This window comes from Euprymna scolopes, chromosome 39 (assembly GCF_053919585.1).
Source record: "Euprymna scolopes isolate OS-2025 chromosome 39, ASM5391958v1, whole genome shotgun sequence".
Lineage (NCBI taxonomy): Eukaryota > Metazoa > Mollusca > Cephalopoda > Sepiida > Sepiolidae > Euprymna > Euprymna scolopes.
This window is the reverse complement of record NC_136520.1, coordinates 3,552,352-3,568,827: the sequence shown is the minus strand read 5'-3', so window position 1 is coordinate 3,568,827 and position 16,476 is coordinate 3,552,352. Positions and strand designations below refer to the sequence as shown.

At 33.0% G+C, this 16,476-nt stretch overlaps 1 protein-coding gene across 1 annotated transcript in view; it reads left to right on the top strand.

Moving 5' to 3' along the window:
- The window catches only part of LOC145263613 (transformation/transcription domain-associated protein-like), a 334,985-nt gene that overhangs the window by 123,395 nt on the left and 195,114 nt on the right, over positions 1-16,476 (top strand). The window contains exons 33-37 of the mRNA XM_080120456.1: positions 148-297; positions 2,219-2,305; positions 7,674-7,770; positions 9,420-9,541; positions 12,874-13,044. Coding sequence (XP_079976582.1) covers positions 148-297; positions 2,219-2,305; positions 7,674-7,770; positions 9,420-9,541; positions 12,874-13,044 — 627 coding nt within the window. The remainder of the gene's footprint in view (positions 1-147; positions 298-2,218; positions 2,306-7,673; positions 7,771-9,419; positions 9,542-12,873; positions 13,045-16,476) is intronic.

The window sequence follows — 16,476 nt, the reverse complement described above, 5'->3', positions numbered from 1 at the left end:
CTTTTCTTTTCTTTTTCTATTTTTTTCTATTCTTTTTTCATTTCTTTTTTCCTTTTTCTTTTTTCCCTTTTTTCTTCTTTCTTTTTTTCCCTAAAGATTGGATGAACCATGCAACTGCAGTAAATACTTTGTCTGTTCTTTTTACAGGTGATGCATGCATTAGAAGTTCTTGCTGAATCAACAAGTAAGTCTGTGACTGAAATCATGGAACCTCATCGCGAAGTCCTCCAAGATATGATCCCTCCGAAGAAACATCTGCTTCATCATCAGCCGGCCAATGCACAGATTGGTTTGATGGTTAGTGCACTTACCATTCCACTTTTTGCTTCCCCCTTTTTCTCTTATTTATTTTCCTTTTTATTTATTTCCCTTTTTTTATTTATTCCCTTTTTTTATTTATTCCCTTTTTTTATTTATCCCCTTTTTTTATTTATCCCCTTTTTTTATTTATCCCCTTTTTTTCATTTAATTTTTCACCTTATTCCCCCCCCCCTCTTATCCCCTCTTTAATTTTTTTCCCTTATCCCTCTTTTTTTCATTTTTTTTTAGTGTTTTTATTAAAAAAATTTTTAATATTGTTTTAATGTTTTTTGTTCTTTCTGTTCAATTTCTTCAATATTTTTTTTTTACATTATGGTTCTTATTTATTTATTTCTCAGTTTACTATTTTTCTCTTTGTTTAAAAAAAAGTGGTGCAAGCCAATTTATTTTTATTAAAATTATATTTGGGAAATCTAACTTGTTACATTTTAAGTTTTCTATGATACAAAAATATGAATTTTTATTCAATCTGCAAATTTGTTAGTTCACTCACCATTCCACTTTTTGCTGTTTTTTTCCACTTTTATTTTTTATTTCTTTGTTTGTTTTTCTAGTGTTTTATTTTTTTTTTTTATATTCTAAAATTTTTGTTTTATATGCAAGTGTGTGGATACTTATATATATATATATATATATGAACAAATGATTAATAAAACATGTTAAAAAACATCTTGAAAAAGAGTTAAAAACATTTTAATTTTAAAATAGGAAGCACAAGATAAGTGGATAGTCCTTAATCGGCGGAGTTTCGAAGAAATACTCTCCTTCTCATCAGAGGGCAGGAATTAGCAAAATACAGGATCGGATTTTGCATGTAAAAGTATTTAGTGAAACTACAAGTAAGTCACAGATCTTACTTGGTTAAAAAAGTGAGGTAAGGGGAACAGGAGGTAAAAGAAAAATGATAAAAAGATTTCAGATGAATGGATAGTCCGGTGAAGGGTAAAAAATTCAAAAATGGTAAAATCCAAAACACGGTAGAATTAAAAAATTCCAATCCAACAGGTAAATTCCAAATGGTCCAAAATGATCCAAAAGGCAGAATTCCTTGGAAAAAATCACAAATGGAATGAGTATATATATATATATTTATTTCTTCGAAACTCAGCGGATTAAGGACTATCCACTTATTAAGTGTTTCCTTTTTAGATTAAATATGTTTTTAACTCTTTTTCAAAGTGTTTTTAACATGTTTTATTAACTGTTTGCTCGTGTGTATGTATGTATGTATGTATATGTATGTATATATATATATATATATATATATATATATATGCGCACACATATATATAACATTAATTCTTTACTTATAACGACTTACATTTCATGCTTATACAATCATCAGTGTAGGAAACGATATTCAGTTCAGTATTGAACCCCCAGGAAAAATATATCAATATATATATATATATATATATATATATATATATCCCGGAACATTGCATTACACTGAAGTTGACAGCTTAATATAACTTAAAGAGGCCCAATCCTAGTTGAAAGGGTTTTTATAAAAAAATAATTCAATAATGAATTGTTTTTTTTTTTTTTTGTCATCCTTTTTTTTCTTTTTTCTTTCTGGTTATTTTTCTTTTTTTTTTTTTTTAAATTTTTTTCCAGTCTCCTATTTTTTCTCTTTTTGGATAGAAAAAAAAAGATGTATGCTAATTTATTTATTTTTATTCAAATTTTAAAGCTTTAACTTATTACATTTTTTTTTTTTTTTTTCTATTAAAAAAAAAGAAAAAAAACTTAAATAATGGATTTTTATTTTAAAATTTTACAAATATATTTACATACGCCTGATCAAATTTTATTACTAGTGAAGCCACATTTTATCGCTATTGTTATATTTAACTAAAATTTGAAACAAAGTTAATTTTTAATCTTAATTTTTCAGGAAGGCAATACATTCTGTACAACGTTAGAACCAAGACTTTTTACTATTGACTTGTTAAAAGTCGAACATAAAGTGTTTTTTGCTGAAGTAAGTCACCATTTTTTTCCCCCCCTCCTCCACTTGTATTCTTTCCCCCAAATAATAATCCATTTAAGTTGATGATTTAAAATTATTTTAAAATGGTTCATATTGAAAAGTGTCTGACCTGGACTGAGTAATTTTCAAAATTATAGCCAAGTATTATCATATTGCTGAGAACAAGGGCTGTGACAAAAGAATTTTATTATTTTGACTCTCGAGTGTATATCAGTAAATATCTTATGTTTTTAGATAGTGATGTGGTTCTCGATTGATTAACTGTTGGATATATACTCGAGAGTCAAAACAATGATTATATGCTCTTGTCATAGCCCTACTAATAACGTACACCAATGCCAAACGATAATTGAGTTGTTAGAAGCAAAATTTAATTTGTCAGCTTAAATATTAAGTGTTTACTGGAATCCAAAATTTAAAAGGATTGACATGTACTTCCTTAAATTTTGTGTTTTTTTGGATGTTTTGGACTATTATTCTCATCAAATGATCAATGCTTTTTTAAAAAATTCAGAATTGTAAAGAAAATTTGAAGCAAAAAAAAAAAAAAATTATGCAAATGAGGCTAAATAGAATGACAATATAAATCAAAATTTACAATTTTGATTTATATTGTGTTGTTTCAAGTGATGTAACCTTTCACCTTCTTCAGGTGACTCTTGTTGAACTCTGGAATCTGTAGAATTTTTTTCATTTAACCCGTAAAGGTACCTAGGTCTCATTCTGTCGACAATGACCAGTTAGAAGTCTCTTAAGTAACCTGTGATTGTATTCTGGGTGTAGCCTGTACTTAAGATTGAATCTTCCACATTCAGAAGGTCCTGGATATGACCTTAAACTATATCCGATGGTGAGGCCCCAGCTGGCAGGCTCTGGGGAGTGTGGAGCCACCCTTTAATTGCCATTGCTCCCAGGTCCACTCTGACCCGGAGTGGTAGTACCTGTTAGGGTCTTAACTATGGGTTAAATAGAAACTGACTTGCAAAAAACAAATATATTCTATTAAAAAAATTCTCTTCAAAATAACCAGATTCGGCATTAAATAATCTGAAAAGGGTTGATATGCCGTAAAACAACCAACCAACCAATCCACATTCAGAAAGAGGACTGACGCTTAGAATTGAATACATTTAAGAGTTAAGACATTTAGCTGATTCATTGCTGACAAGAATGAAAGCAAGAAAACTCCTAAAATTGTATCATCTAACAGGGCTCTATGGACAAACTTATCTTTAATTGACCTTTAACAACTAAATATTTTCGTTTACTAGCAAAACCCACATGATTTTTAGAATATGACATCTTCGTCTGTGACGAGTATTAAAGATTTTTTTTTTTTTTTTAAATAAGTGTAATTTAAAATTTACAATAAATTTTATGTTGATACTTGAAGGTATAAACCTTCTAATTTCTTCAGATATATTTTTAAACAGCCTTCATTTTAAAAAAAAAAAAAGAAAGAAAAAAAAAGTATATTGTTCTATTCAACTTTTATTGTTTAAATAATTTAACTTTGTAAATTTTATATAAAAAAAAAAAAAAAGAGTTGAAAAGATATTTTTCACTCAATAGTGAGCTTTGGAAGATTGTCGGTGAAAGAAATACAATCGCCAAAAGATAAGCGTTTCATTATTTCTAATCGCCATTTTGAAAAATCACTCGCAATGTAGAGCCCTGTGTAAAATTTACCAGGAAAAGATGATGCAGATGTTCCTGAATCTTGAAGTGCATCCTAAGAGAACTATTCAGTTATAGTCAGCTAACATATTTCCTAATTTTCTGGCGTAGCACTACTAGAAGCGGTGGAAAGGCAAATCAGTTCCTTCACTTTTATTGCAGCATCGAAATAAAATATAAGAAAAGGACATTATTAAAAAATATGCAATAAAACAATTAAAAAAATTATAAAAAGATAAAAATAACACAATTAGTCTTTGCGTTTTTAATAACAGAATTAAAAAAGATTTTACTTAAAAAAAAAAAAATTTTTAATAGTGTTTTCAATATTACTTTTAAAAAAATGTTTGCAAAATGTGTTTTCAATAATTCTTAATTAAAATAAGACCGAAAAAAACATTTCAATGATTATTAAATAAAAAAAAAAAGAACGATTGAAAAACAAGATGTGATGAAAAAAGAGGGAGATACAGCCGTGAGAGAAAAAAGGCGAAGAAACTGATTTGCCTTCTTTCCACTTTTGGTACCGCTATGCCGGAAGTTGGGAAGTATATTAGCTGACTATAACTGGAAATACTCCTTTTTTTAGCTCTTCTCGTTGGCTAGTTTTTGACCTTAAAATAGTTCTTTTTTAGCTCAGTGTTGTATAAGGGTGTTACACGAATGACCCGGTCTAAGCTGGGTTGACATGCTAGTATATATATGTGTATAGGTGTATATACATATATGTATGTTCATGAATTAAAATGTGGCACGCGTCTGCGGATGAAATGTCAGAAATTGACAAGCTAAACGGGAATTGTTTCAATATTTCTCACAAATATAAACGAACCTTGTTATTGTTATGAAAAATGTAACAGAAAGGAATCTGGTTATGTGGATGTTTTGAAAAGATTGTCAGGAAAAAGTGACAGAAGGAAAAAGATTGCAGTTGGAGATTTGATTGTCAACCGAGTGGACGCCACGATAATTCTGTCGCTCCCCCACTCTCTCTCTCTCTCTCTCTCTCTCTCTCTCTCTCTCTACCATAAGCAAGAACAACAGGAGAAATAAAAAACAGATTGTTGCTTACACCAATGGTTGTTGTTTTGAATTCTTAAAAACGGTTTATAATATAACAAGGGTATATATTTAAAGATGACAGGAGTTCATATTGGAAACCTGTATAACGGGGCCTTGTTATACGGGGAGACAGAACAGATGCCGATAATGAGAGACATAAAGTTCTTTGAACATAAGTATGATAAATGTGGAGGGGGATATTTTTATCAGACTGACGGACTGGGAGATATAAAAATATGCTAATGTTTAGAGCAGGTGGTCAGTCAAGACTCAATAAAGTGTATCTTCACTGGAGAAGTTCGGTTCTTAAACTTAAGGTTTAAGTGCCGAACTTTTTCAGTGGAATGCAATTCCAAGATTTGGCCAATGGGGATCCAAACTTTCTCAAAAACCACATTATGTCCGATAAGGCCCATTTTCATCTTAATGGGTTCATAAATAAGCAAAATTGAAGGATTTGGGGATCAGAAAATCCCCACGCAACAGCACAACGGCAATTACATCCTCAAAAATGTACAGTATGGTGTGGAGTAACGGCGGATGAAGTAATCGGAATTGGTGGACGCTTGAGTAATAGTAATTTTTATAACTAAAATTAGACCTCGTGAAAAACATAGGCTAGATTAAGTTGTGTAAATAAAATTAGAATTAGTAGATTATGATATCTTACTATATTTTACTATATCTCCAAATATCACAGAGAGACTCCTCTACTTGCATAAGAAAATTCGTGTGACTTAAATATTGAGGAAATCAAATTTAAAATCCGTCAGCTGCTTTTGGAACACCCTGTATAACGGGGCCTCGTTATACGAGGAACAGATGACGACGATAATGAGGAAGACATAAAGTTCTTTGAACATCATTACAACTGTGATGATAAATATGGCAGACATTTTTATCAGACTGGGATGATTCTTGGTGACATATAGATACGGACTGGGAGATATGATGCAAGTTCTTAACAGAGGAGGGGACACATAACTGTTGGAGGATGGGACACATAATACAGGGATCATTCTTGGAGGTTTCGTGTTAATACGGACTGGGCGATATGATACAACAGTTCTTATACACATATAGAGAGGAGGAGATACGTCACTTATGATGGCGGCACATATAATACTTGTAAGGGTTGTACAAAGTTCATTACAAGATGATGATAAAACATCTTTTCGGTTGTGAGGAACAACGACACGAGACGGTTACAAAGGAGCTCTCCTCTCCAACTGACTTCTCTCTCATCAACTCTTGACTGACTCTAACTTCGAACCCACACACAATCCTATATTGAGAAATCTCCTTTGTTTATGATGTCAGAAGTGTGTTTTTCAAACGTGACTAATTTTCATGTGGCTTTACATATGTTTGTCCAAACACACTTTTGGCAAACAAAAGAATCTTCAATTCTAATTCTAACCTATTTTTAAACAATATATTTTAACTCGCATTGTGCCTTTATTTAATAGACATATTTAATATCCAGATTTCTAAAATTTTAAGAATGTGGAACTCTCTTCCATTTGCCTGTTTCCCACCTGACTACAACTTGAATGTCTTCAAGTCCAACATAAACAAATTCCTTATGAACCGCCCCCTTAAGTAAGACACTTTATTAAATCTCCAATACTAACGATTACTATGATACTATCTCATTGATTACTGTACACGCAATAACCCTTAACCCCGAGTGGCTTCCGGGTCTTGATAAGTGGTGACCTCCATGTAATGAAAAAAAAAAAAAAAAAAGAATGAACACTCGACTCTTTTTCCGACATAAACAATGTTTAACTATTTCTAATAGAATTAACAATATTTAACTATTTCTAATAGAATTAACAATATTTAACTATTTCTAATAGAATTAACAATATTTAACTATTTCTAATAGAATTAACAATGTTTAACTATTTCTAATAGAATTAACAATGGAATTTCTAACATTCCATTTTCCATTATCTTTAATACTTTTTTTTTTTACACAGTGATCACCACTTATCAAGGTCCGGAGGCCACTCAGGGATAAGGGTTATTGCAAGTACATTACGTTAGTGTAGAGATTTGATGAAGTGTTTACTTAAGGGGGCGGTTCATTAGGAATTTGTTAACATTGGACTTGAAGACATCCAGGTTGTAGTCCGGTGGGAAGCAGGCAGACAGAACAGAGTTCCACAGGCGTGCAGTTCTAAGAAGGAAGCTTTGTTCATGGAATCCATGTTTTGATTTAGGCACAGATAAAGAGTGGGGGAAATTTTTCACAGTGGATTCGGCTAAACGGGTGTTTTTCGTGAAAGATTGGCGAGGGGGGACCAGAGATTGGAGTTCAGACGAGCACCTGCCATGGAAATAACGATAAAACAAGGATAGGCTCGCAAAGTCTCTTCTGTGGGAGAGAGGTTGCAGGGTAGAGAAAAGGGCATCCCCCACTAAGCCACGAAGTCTATTTACTTACCTATAGGGTTCGATTCTAGTCTTTTCCTAATATCATTTTCAATTATCATGTATTGAAAAACGATATTTGGATTGGAAGTCAATTTTCATTGCTGTTGTATATATAAGACTTGCTTTAACTAAATATAAGTAAAGATGTTTTGATTTTCGTAATGTTTTTCTTTTTCAGCTGATAAATTTATCGAGTGCCGAAGATTCTCATCTGATGAAAATGGCTTGTTACAAACACGTTGCTAATTTGGTACCTCTTCGAAAAAGTGCTTTACGTAAGCGCATTTTTATTTTTATATTTAAGCTAATCTTTTTGTATGTAAGTCCTGTGATTTATTATGAGTAGAGCTATGCCAACAGCATATTCTTTTCATTGTTTTGACTCTCTAGTATATATCTGTTAATATCTTCTGTTTTTATATAAACCGATGTGGTTCTCGGTTCATTGACTTACTTGAGAGTCAAAAGAATGAAAAGAATATGCTGTTGTCACAGCCCCAATTATGAGTAATAAAGTTGACTGAAATAAAACCTGATTCCTGTTAAGGATTCCACCTTACATTAAAACCAAAAATTGTTGATGTATGTACCCACGAAACGAACATATCATATTCCAGAAATTACGTAAATTGATCATATAATTTTATTTTTATAAAGAAAGTGATTTTTAAGTAATTAATGGGAATTCATAGGCATTACAACATAACTCAATTCACACTTGCAAGATTTATCTCCTCTTTGTTTATATTTTGGTTTCATCAAAGGTGTGTACATTATATACATTTTCCTTTGTTTATTTCTTTTTTGTTTTTTAAATTCAATCATTTAAGGCCTCTAACACACACTCTGCAACTTTTAGGTTCGGAAGAGATAGTTTCAAAGTATGGAGGCAGACATAGTTTTATAAATTAGATTATAATCATTACTTAATTTGGTTCACAACAGATCGGAAACGTTGATATTGCTATAATAATATTCAGTGCTTGTTTAGATATTCAACAGATCCATTTTTTTTTTTTTTTTTTCCTTACTGCCAAATATTACTTTCAAGTCGCCTTTCAAAAAACATTTCTTGTCAGCCCAATGGGTATTCGAAGTACACGTCTATGAATTGCTCAACAAGTGAATGAGGAATTTGTTAATGTTTGTGCGTCAGTTATACACTAACTTCCGTCAAAACGTGTGATTATAAAAATTTTTTGCATAAAAAAGTTCTGGTGATAAAGGATTAAATATGCAATTTTAAGCAAAAATAACAATATTTACTTGTGTCGAAAATAGTAATATATCCAAAAATTAAAAAATTACGTTATTAGAGTAGAAAATAATTTTTACAGAAAATTGGGGGAAATTGCATTTTCCCTAGATGTGAACACCTTGAAGATTGCGAATACAGGAGAATACTTATCTCCTATTTTTTTGCGACTTAAATGTTTGATGTTTTGTTTTAGCCGATAGTGGTTAACTTTTTTTTTTTTTTATAATAAGTTAATCAACTTTTTTATTGGTGTGCATGTGTCCCCAACAAAGGAGGGATTGCACGTAGTAATTAACTCCCATTCATTTGTTTGCACTTTTCTCAATAACCACGCCTTGGATTTTTAAAAAGAATTTGCACAAACATTAGTCATGGTAAAAGTAAATTTTTCCCAGAACAGATTTTCCTGAATAACTCTGGTTTACCCAATAGGGGCCATTGTAGGAGTAAAATTGACCCAAAATCATTATCCGTTTGGACTTTTTGAAATTTTGCACAAACATTAGTCATGTTAAAAGTAAATTTTTCTCTTGTCTTGTTTTATTTAAATCCAAATCATGCCTTCAGAGTTCATGCATGTGTGTCTAGGTCAGTTGTAGAAAGCAATAAAGCATTTCTTCATATGTAAATAAGATGAAATTTATTTTTTTTTCTCCCCTGATGCAGGAGCATTGGCAGCTTCTCATTATATTCAACCCAGCCGTGAAAAGATCTTCCATGTTTTGTACAAAGCTCTGGACAGTAACAATTCTGAATTGCAAGAGGCTGCCCATGATTGCATGAAAAAGGTAGGCACGCATCCGTAACATTGGATTATTTTGATTCTTTGGACTACTGCCTTCATCTTGAATGTTATTTTCACGTTTCAGTTGATGTAACCTCCAACTTTTTTCAGGTGAATCTTTGTGCCAGACCCTGGGGAACTTTTGTGGCATGGATTTTCAAACAGAACCGTTTATTTAATCCACAAGGGTAACATGTTCATTCTGTCAGTCATGACCAGATAGAAGTCCTGAGTAATTCGCAATTGCATTTTGAACGTCGACTGCATTGACGATTAAATCTTTAACCCCGTGAAGAGTATTGCTCAGAACTGAATGTTTTACCAAATGCTTTATTCCTTGTGTTATTCAAAATACAACTGCGAAATTCTTCAAGACTTCTACTTGGTTATGGCTGCCGGAATGAAGGCATGCTACTCCCGTGGATTAAATAACGGCTTCGGTTTAAAATTCTGTGCAGATTCCCAAGTTCAACAGATTCCCGAGTTCGACAAGGTACACTTGAGGTTACATTTGGTCAAAACGTTATGCAAATAACTCGAGATAAGAACGGTTGTTTAAATAAAATTAAAAACTAAATGATTTCTAACGTGTTTGGATTTTATTTTTTTAAAGTGACAGATAATATGGGGGATGATTAATCGAAATTGGAAAAATTTTTTGTCTATTTTCCGATGCCAAAAACGATTCCTTTAATCATATTTTTATATTTGCTTTTAATTAAAACAAAATCTTCCACTGCTAATAGTAATGATAAAAAAATATTGATTTAAAACTACCGAATAATCCTTATTATAATTAAAAACTAAATGATTTCACAGTGGACCTGAACGAGAATACCCCGCCCCACCTTTATAATTTTTTTGGTCCCCCAATTTATTGGAGAGGGAGCTATGTTTTCAGTGGCATCTGTTAGTCCGACGATTGCCAGATAACCGTTCATTAGTTTTTTCTGAAATTTTGCCACAAATTGTATTTCATTAAATAGATGTGCACTGTAAAAAAAAAATTGTTTTGCGAAAGTACCCATTGCGCCCCCCCCCCCCCAGGGGCTCAAAAGAGGTCAAAAATGCCCCGAAATGACACGTTTTGCCCCATTTTGATCCATTCATTAGATTTTTCTGAAACTTGACCAAAATGTTGTTCTTAATATAAATTCAGTATTGGTGACTTTGGCAAAATTCTAATTCGCATCCCTCAAGGACTTTTAGGGTTAAAAAAAAACATGCCTTTCTTAAGCTCTTTTTTCACATTACTCAAAAACTTGATATGTATGTCTATATAGTGCTTTACCATGGTGCTGAATTCAAATATACACGTGTTAAGGTGTGAAACTGCACCGTTTATCCATTTTCAATGGTATTCGGCTTTCCCAGGAGCACAAAAGGGATCACAAATGCCCCAAAAATGCAAAAGTGATACTTTTTGCCCCATAACTTTTTCCCCAAACATTAGATTTTTTCTGAAACTTGGCGAAAATGTGAAGGCAACGTTGGGCCTTTCACACTTCTCACATTCATCATTTCTTCACTATTGTGGCGGTCATCTCGCATGCAACACCAGAGGGTGACCACGCATGCGTAGCTTATTGAGTATATAGTATCGTTTTCGAGGTTGGGGGTGTTTATACTATGCTGGGTTATGTTGTAAAAAAATACCGACTACAGAATACTGGTTAAAATATGGGGGTGTGGGGTGATTCTTGTTCAGGTCCGCTGATTTCATTTCTAATGATAAGTGACGGATAATATAAAACTTGTATATAAAATTCTGCTTCTTCCTTCCTTAGTCCATATGTTAAATTTTGGAAAAGAGCCAAATCCGACTTTTGAAGAACAAATTAGTGATTGAACCGTGAGAAGAGTGTTATGTACGGCTGAATTTTATCAAGTACTTTAGTCACTATGCTTCAGGTCCTCCAGAAACACATTCATAACCATTTTATTTGTAAAGGCTAAGATCAAAGTGTAATATCTGTTCTGATACTTCATGGTTTGAATTATTCAAACTCCTGTTTTCGTCTTAGATGTTATTCCCATAATGTTTTGGTCGATGTAACCTTCAACCTTCATCAGGTACTAGTATGGGTGCCCGGTGTTGCCTGGATGTTTGAAAGTATGTGTTGAGTTAAAAAAAAGTGGTAATAGGCTTGAACCCGTACCGCGAAGGAGGAAAAGAATGTGGACCCCCCCCCCAAAAAAAAATAAAAACAAAAAACGTGACATCTTTGCTGTTGCATCCATTTTGCATGTTACATCTTGTTGCAACCAAATCGGAAGTGACAAAGGTTTAAATTAAGGCTAGTCAATGGAAAAGAGGGGATGACTTTCGAAAATATTGGCAAAAAAAGCGACCCCCTTTCTTTGTAGAAAAGTATCTAGTTGAGGGTGAAGGAATTTATGTTTTTAGCCAATTTTTTGGTAGTTGTCATTCGAAGGGTCGAGCTTCAAAATGATACCAATCTCGTGAAAATCCGTCACCTCTGTTGAAAGTTTTAGGCAAACATACATACATACATACATACATACATTTAAACAGGCAGGTGAGATTTGTGTAATAGATATCTTGTTTTTGTCAACCTCGGGAATCTTCATCAAATTTTTCATGGAAACCTTCATTTAATCCATGGTGGTTTATGCCACAGGTTCTTGCATAAAGATATGCGGCGTAATGGATATAAGTGGTAAGTATGGTCTTCTTGGAGCTTAAAGGTTCAATTCTTAATGCAGGCGATGCTAATTATACAATTATGAATTCATACTTTTACCTGGTTATGGTTCGCAGAACATGAGCAAGCTACCCTCACCCTGCCCATGGATTAAATAAAGGGTTCTCGAAATTTGTACAGTTCTCTGAGCTGTTACCACACTTCCGTTGGATGTCACAGGAACTATTGCTAGCCATGGAGATAGCAGAATAGTTTATTAATGTTTACTCCTCTAGTTCTGTCTCTAGCCATGCATGTTAAGAGAGTAAATACCTCTTGAAGGGTGCAACTCTTTGACACGCAAAGTCATTCATTCATTATGGAGGAGTTGTCACAGATTGCAACTGCAAAAGCTGCTAATCTACCCATTACATAGGTGCTGGATGCATAGAGACGAGTCGAGGACGCTACAGAAAGCAGACTCGGATAACCCTATTTTAATAAATTGATATTTTTTAAACTAAATTTGTTGATAACTATCAGTACATTTGCCAAAAAAAAAAAAAAAGGAGTCATCTTTTTCATTTTTTTTCTTTTCTTTATAAAAGTCCATCTTTTTAATTTTTTTTTTTTTTTTTATAAAAGTTCATCTTTTTAATTTTTAATTTATTTATTTTTTTCTTCATGCAAGTTCATTTCTGGATTTACGATTGATATGGAAATGGTTCACGGTGATATGCGGCCGTTACTGGGTTTGTTGGGTGATTATCGCAATCTCAACCTGAATGTTGTCCAACGTCTCACCAGCCTCACACAATTATTCCCACACACGTTCAAAGAGAAACTTTTGGAACAACTATTGGTAAGTGTTAAAGTTTTTTGCATAATCAAAAATAGATATTTAAAAACAAACATAATTTGGTGGGGGATTAGACCTAGAGCTTAAAGAGCAGAGTTTACTTTAATGTGTTAGTAAATGTAGTAATACTATTAAAAGTTTACTTTAATGTGTTAGTAAATGTAGTAATACTATTAAAAGAAAAAACTCTCTGTACTAATACTATTAAAACTCTCTTCCTGATCTACATCAATGACCTCCCTAAACACATACTTAAATCATTCGTTGACATCTATGCTGATGACACGACCATCTACGGCAACACATCAAAGGCTGTAAATGACGAAGTTCTCTCTCCTCTGATCTCGAGCGCGTGGTTCAGTGGGGGAAGATGTGGCTAGTTACCTTTAATGCATCTAAAACCAAACTCCTATCCTTACATCATCAACGCTCTGATCCCCAGCTGGCATCAATTGTGATGGATGGCTCTCATCTGGGTGAGGCCCCGTGTTTTGACAAGCTTCTGGGTTTGACCTTTACTCCTGATCTGAAATGGAACACGTACATCAAGTCTGTTGCCAAGGTCGCAGGAAAGATGGTGGGATCCTTCTACCGCTCCAGAAGATATCTCACTACTGATGCAATTCTCTATCTATATAAAAGCCAAGTACGGCCAAGGATGGAATACTGTTGCCATATCTGGGCAGGAGCTGCCAAAAACAGCCTATCATGCCTTGACAGAGTACAAAATAGACTTCATGGTTTAGTGGGGGATGCCCTTTTCTCTACCCTGCAACCCCTCTCCCACAGAAGAGACGTTGCGAGCCTATCCTTGTTTTATCGTTATTTTCATGGCAGGTGCTCGTCTGAACTCCAATCCCTGGTCCCCCCTCGCCAAACTTTCACGAAAAACACCCGTCTAGCTGAATCCACTGTGAAAAATTTCCCGCACTCTATATCTGTGCCTAAATCAAAACGCGGATTTCATGAGCAAAGCTTCTTTCTTAGAACTGCACGCCTGTGGAACTCTGTTCCGTCTGCCTGCTTCCCTCCGGACTACAACTTGGATGTCTTCAAGTCTAATGTTAACAAATTCCTAATGAACCGCCCCCCTAATTAAACACTTCATAAAATCTCCTCACTAACGTGATGTACTTGCAATAACCCTTATCCCTGAGTGGCTTCCGGGCCTTGATAAGTGGTGATCACTGTGTAAAAAAAAAAAAAAAAAAAAGAAAAAGCGTTCGTTGTAATGTAAATATATAATAAGCTCGATAGGTATGGATACCCTAGAGGTATTTTAATATTATATAAATAATTATTTCAACCATTTATAGACAACTTTTAACAACATGCCAAGAAAAAGATGGACTAAAATAAGAACTAACTTTAAAAACGGGCAGAACAAAAGGAATATCTGCCTCAATACAAAAACGCTGGTTTATTTTGGTGTCTTTAGACCCCCCACCCCCACCCGCATTATTTTGCTGATGAGAAGACTTTGTTCAAATATAAAAAATCTTTTTATAAAATTATTGTTTAAGACATATTGTCTATTTCAATAAAACATCGTTTCCGAAACGATCGTACAAACTATTGATTTTTTTTTTTTTTCCTTTTGAAACTGATTTTCGATTAAAAAAAATATTTACTCAATAAAAATAATCAAATCAAGAAGTAAAGATTAAATTTACAAGCCAAGCTTCTGTAAACTCAAAGTAAATATAAATATCAATATTTTTTTAGTAATCCTAATCAAATAAAAAAGCTCGGTACAACCAAAATATGAATAAAAGAACACAATTAAAAACTAAAATACCTGTTGAACAAAAGCTTCTTGTAAATTATAATTTACAGTCTGTGTTCTTATATATATATATATATATATATATATATATATATATATATATATATAGCTACTTCATTTACTCACATAAAATTAATATACGAAAGTATAGATTTATGCGTAAACTTTAAGTATTTACTTCAAAAGTGCTCAATACGTAGGTAGAGCTAGTTAGTAATTTATAAAATATATATGACGATTAAGCTACACTGAATATTTGGCGTTTCATCCACTCTAGGATTCCTCAGGCTTATGCGCCTAAGCCTGAGGAATCCTAGAGTGGATGAAACGCCGAATATTCAGTGTAGCTTAATCGTCATATACATTTTATAAATTACTATATATATTATCCTATTCCTTCATTCTCATGTTGAAGAACACAATTTAAGATTGTAAATTGTGTGTGTGTATATATATATATATATATATATATATATATATAGTGGAAATGGTAATTAATAAAAACTGAAGAAAGTGCTCAATACTGTTATAGAGCAAATATGCGTGTGTGTGTGTGTATATATATATATATGTGTGTGTGTGTATCAAATGAAGAAGTAAAAATTAAGTTTACAAGCCAAAAGTTCCCGTAAACTCAGAGAAAATATAAATATTAATATTTGTACAGTAATCTCAACCAAATAAAAAAGCTCAATGCAACCAAAATAGGAAAGAGAGCTTATTAAAGAACACAATTAAAAACTGTAAAATACCTGTTGAACAATAAATTCTTATAAATTATAATTTACAGTCTTTGTGTTTATTTATATATATATATATATATATATATATATATATATATATATATATATATATACATATATATACAGGGTGACTCCAAAAAAACTGGCCCAACTCTAATTAGGCCCCCGTTTCTTAGTGTTTTGTCTGAATGAAATGAAACATTGGTCATAACAAGTTTATTATATTCAAAGCATCACATCAAAACACTAGGGTATTTGGCCTTTTTTTTCTCTGTTCTACAGCATATGTTCTAGATGGCCTCCATTTAGCTTTTTTTTTTGGGGGGGGGGGTCACCCTGTGTATGTAGATAGTTTAATGGCCTTTTTGTGATTGTCTCTTTCAAGCTTTTCCAGATGCATCTTTCCCATTCTATTATATACATTTATACAGTCTGGTGTGTATACATGCGGTAGAGGTTCTTTAAGGACTCTTAAGTTGTGTATCTACGTTAGTAGTTCTTAACTTAGTGTGCGTGTGTGTGTGTATGTATACAGATATATATATATATATGTGTGTGCATTAAAGTTGACCATACCTTTATTCTGTTATCGTGTTCTATTGGGATGCGGTTCTTCCTGTCACTGGTTGATGAGCAGTAAAGAGCATCTAAGACGAAAACCCAACACCTATTTTCTGGCAAGGATCTCTTTATTTCGTCTATGAATGAACCTGGGGGAAAGCCCTCGCATTACTGGCTTGAGCTTTCTTGCATTTTTTCAGTCGACACATCTTTTCTCTGACCCTTCTGGTTTAGAAACTAATTCAAATTCATCTGTCTACCAACTTCGACTTCAATCAACTGTCTCCTCTCTCAAACTCTACTAAAAATTCCCATGTGCGTTTCTATTTATAGGGGTGGGTGGAT